The sequence below is a fragment of the Cupressus sempervirens genome, chromosome 5 (assembly GCF_028749045.1).
Source record: "Cupressus sempervirens isolate cs-2001-9-10 chromosome 5, ASM2874904v1, whole genome shotgun sequence".
Lineage (NCBI taxonomy): Eukaryota > Viridiplantae > Streptophyta > Pinopsida > Cupressales > Cupressaceae > Cupressus > Cupressus sempervirens.
In genome coordinates this window covers 216,726,252-216,730,630 of record NC_143122.1, presented here as the reverse complement: position 1 = coordinate 216,730,630, position 4,379 = coordinate 216,726,252, and the positions used below count along the sequence as shown (strand labels likewise).

General features: G+C 35.0%; 1 protein-coding gene across 1 annotated transcript; it reads right to left on the bottom strand.

The window, feature by feature from the left end:
• Nucleotides 1–2,734: 2,734 nt before the first annotated feature.
• On the bottom strand, nucleotides 2,735–4,018 carry LOC149555199 (F-box/kelch-repeat protein At5g43190-like). Its single transcript, XM_089829258.1, has one exon. It carries the CDS (start codon nucleotides 4,016–4,018, stop codon nucleotides 2,735–2,737), a length of 1,284 nt encoding a protein of 427 aa, XP_089685384.1.
• Nucleotides 4,019–4,379: the final 361 nt, after the last annotated feature.

The window sequence follows — 4,379 nt, the reverse complement described above, 5'->3', positions numbered from 1 at the left end:
GAATGTTTAGGCCTCCTCATTTCCTCATGAAAAATGTTTTTATTCAATACTTGAAAAGTAAATTATATATATCATTAGTCTGACTTGTAAATGATCTAATATTAAATTTTAACTTTTATTTCTATATCTACCATCTAATATTGGTCTTTTACAAAAAGTTGGTTTTCTAAAGTCTAAGTTTATGGTTAGCTAGATAAATTAGATCCATTTGTTACTTCACAAATTATAATGGAAAATGAAGTAGTGAGAAAGATTATCTACGATTTGAGTATTGTCGATGAGAGACTAGGATGGAATGGGAAAATCAATGGTTCCTAGTGTAAACTAATTTTTAGTGTTGTACAAATGTTCTACTTTCAAATTTATGAAGGGCCTTCCAAATAAGAAATAATACAATTATTGAAGTATCCAAACAACTAGTTCTAAGAAGTGCTTCAACTCATCTACAATGGGGCACAATGAAGGATGAAAATAATAATATTAAAGTGTGCGAATGATATAATGGAGGAGATTTTGAAAAGACTTCCTCTATCATCATTGATGAGATAAAAGAAAAATATTTTAAATCTAAAAGAGGAGAATATCAACCACGAATTTGAATGTCACTAATGAGACACACCATGTATGACCCAACATAGCTACCTCAAAATCGTACTCTTTTGTGGTTCTCTCATCCAATGTTCCACAATGTTTTTACTATTAAATGAAAGCACACAAAAAGCATACAAAAACCTACGAAGCTTTACCTTTGTGCTGCAAGAGATGATATTTTCCTATTTTTTGACATTCCTAATGAACTTGTGATATTTACTCATTATGGGCTAATGGAGGAGATTTTGAGAAGACTTCCTTTGTTATTTATTGATGAGAGAAAAGAATAATATTTTAAATCTAGGATAGGAGAGTATCAGCCACAAATTTCAATGTCACTAATGAGACACACCATGCATCACCCAACATGGTTATCTCAAAATCACACTCTTCTGTGGTGCTCTCATCCATTGGTGTGCAATGTGTTTATTATTAAAATAAAGCACATAAAAACCTATGAAGCTTTAACTTTGTGCTGCAATAGATAGTCCTTTTCTCTTTCTTGACATTTATAATGAACTTATGATATTTCATCTTTCAACCAAACAACATATATTATTTTTATCTCCTAATTGACAGATAGATAGAACAACTATTGAAATGATTGTACAAGTTGGCCACATTGAAATTGTTATTGATGAGTGGAATGATAACCCTCTTAAATTTCATATAGTTGGTTCTAATACACATTATTGGAAAAACCCCTAGACAATGGGCAAGTCTACTTCACCAAAAAAAAAAAATAGTAGTTATATTTGTTGTTATAATGTCATTGCCCATCAAGAGATCCGATATATTGAAATCAAATGAGGATTGCCTCAAAAGATAGATGAGTGTGAACTACAAAATAATTTCTACATCTCTTTGCCTTTCCTAGGGGCATGCAATGTGAAGGTTACTAAAGCATATAGAAAAAGGATGCAAAATATAGTGTCAAGAACAAAGAATGATTAGTATTGGTCTTTCATTTATGCTATTATCCAATAAAAAATAGAAGACACATGGAACAAATTCTATGGCTTCTGACTCATCAAAAAATATTTGGCTTGCCACTAATGGAAACATGAATATGTTAAGCCTAAAGTTGAAGCCCATTGACTAGATTGTGTTACCATACTACATTGCTGAAAATTTGATTGACTGCATTCCAAGGGGAGCGATTTGTGCAATTTCTCTTTTTAAAGTTTGCTCAAAAATCCCCATTGAATAAAAAGGACATTTCTCTAATTATAGGAATCTCAAAAATCATCCATGGCTGAGATGCCTTCAACTTGAATGATAAATGAGAGCATGGTAGAGATCCATTTTCACTTATTTTTCTACCGTCATCATTTGCACGATAAAAACCATGTTATTGCAATATAAATCAGCCTAGGTGCCTTCATAAAATGGGCACCAAGTCCAACTCCATAGGTATGTCTTAGAGAGGGGAAAGAAGAGGTGCATATTGAGGAGTCACTAGGGTGAACAGAAGAAGAGTGAAGAGTGAAATTAGCCTCATGGTTTGAGGAGTTCTTATTTTGTTTAGTGTCTCGTTTAAAGGAATTCTTTGGAGGTTCATGCAACTATTAGGAAAGTTGTTATTTCCATCTTTTTGATAATAAAAAATATTGTTCATAAAATGTTTATTGATGAGATGCAAGTGCAAAGGATTGTATGAAAGGACAAATTATATGAAGAATACAATCTTTAATTTGATTTGTAAAATTTATACTAAGATCTACTGATCTATTTATTATCCTTAGGATGTGATATTTAAGACGATATCATCCATCAAATTCTTTGTGTTCTAGCTAGCATCAGTCTTGTTAATCAGCATATTAAAGGCATTCAAGTGATACTCACTGATAATGTTTTTTATGTTGATTTTTTTAGTGATGGAAATTTCCTAACATGTAATTGACAAGCCAAAATTATCTGAAGTTTATACACTTGAAACAAATGATAAGTTATAGAATATGATAACAAGATTTATGAAAAGTACTAAAGAGTCGATAGAAAACTAAAAAATGATATCACACAACCAAAAAAAACTCCGACTATCATGTTTCCAATTTCAGTCATGCCTGTTGTTTCGACGAACATTCATCCAGCACGGAAGAGGTAATTGAAAAGTGATTAGGACACAGGTCACCGAATCAGATTAAGGCCACCAAATATTGTTGATCTCATATGCATATACTGGAAGTCCAGATGACTCACGTTGAATTACTTTCAGCAGATTACCTTCAATGCTCCTCATCATTCTTCCCTCTCGATCAAAAACAGCCAAATGTTTGGAATAATGGTACACCGAAACACACCCACAGCTATCAATTACTATATGTGAATGTGCAAAGCTGACATTTGGGCACCCGTTCTCTCTAAGTTTATTTCCAATCCTCGCTATTTCATCATATGCGCTATTCGGAAACACCTGCAATTCTGACCAGCTGGGCCCTTCACACCCTCCTATATTAAGCTTCCATAAAGACATATCTATTTCGTCTACCAGAAAAACTTTCCCATCATACCCAGTTAATTTCCAGCAGCAATGGAACTCAAACTCAGGTATATGTGTTCCTCTCTCTGGTCTCTTAATAACATCCCAACGTTTCCGTCCAACATCGTATGCAACGACATCAAACCGGAACTTGGGCTGGCTGCTCTGATCGAAGGGGGTGTAATTAATCCAATAGAAGCTTCCTCCCGAAAATAAACCTTCTCCTTTGGGGAGAACTGATAGGGGCACATCCATCTCTAATTTGATCCATGTAGAAATTTTCGAATCAAAGATCTCTATAACCATCTGGTTTCTGTTTCCTCCGGCGTTGTTGTTTACTCCTACAACTAACATGCATCTCCTTTCACAAGGGTCAAATGACATGGCAATGAAGTGGGGATAGAATTGGATAGGGGGCAGCCTTATTAGTGTCCTTGTAATTGGATTGCAGATGGAGAACAAATTGCATTTATTGCCACCTGAAATACAAAACCTCGGGTAATGACGATAGCAGAGGAGGCTCTTGACAGTGGCCATTATATGGCCGCAGGTCCCCAAGAAATCTAATGATAGTTTGCGCAGAGGGTAAGTTGGCAGCGATTGAAGCAAGTACAAATGATGGATAGGACGCCTATGGTAATTAAGGCCATGCAAACCCCCAATAAGAAAAGCAGGACACAAACAAAGACTAGGGTCACTTATTCGACTCTGCTGGAATTCTGTTCTCCATGATTTACAGACAATCATGAAATCTAACATTATTAAAGAAGGCAGGTGAGATAAAATCCGCATTAATAATTCTTGAGGAAGCTTACTCCATACTTCGACATCCATCTCCGAGGTCTCTTCCAATGGAGTTTTTCTCTGCAACTCTAATTTTAACTCCAATTTCAACTCCTCTTTTAAAGGCCAGATTGGATAAGATCTCACACATCCAAAATCCATGATTGATAGACAGAGAAAAAGGGTTGAAAGGAATAGCTTATATGAATTGTGGTCAGTCTATCTTACCATTCTATCGTATAAAATTTTAAAGGAGAAATATAACCTCAACTAAACATAAACAAAAGCCCGCATGAATAGCAATGAAGGGTAGCTCTGAAGTATGCGTAGCTCTGTTGATCCATCATTATTTGAGAGCTATGGACTTATTGTAGAGGCGATATTGCTTATGTACTTGAAATGGCCTCCACATGTAGCACGAACGACTTTGGACGCATTGTATTGTTGTTATTGAAGGCGTAATATACGTTGCAATACAGTTGTTTGCCGTATCCTAATTGGTGATTCTCTAGAAAATTTCGAG

Excerpts from the sequence above, each read along its gene's own strand:
- LOC149555199 (XM_089829258.1), bottom strand. The coding sequence starts at position 4,018 with ATGGATTTTGGATGTGTGAGATCTTATCCAATCTGGCCTTTAAAAGAG.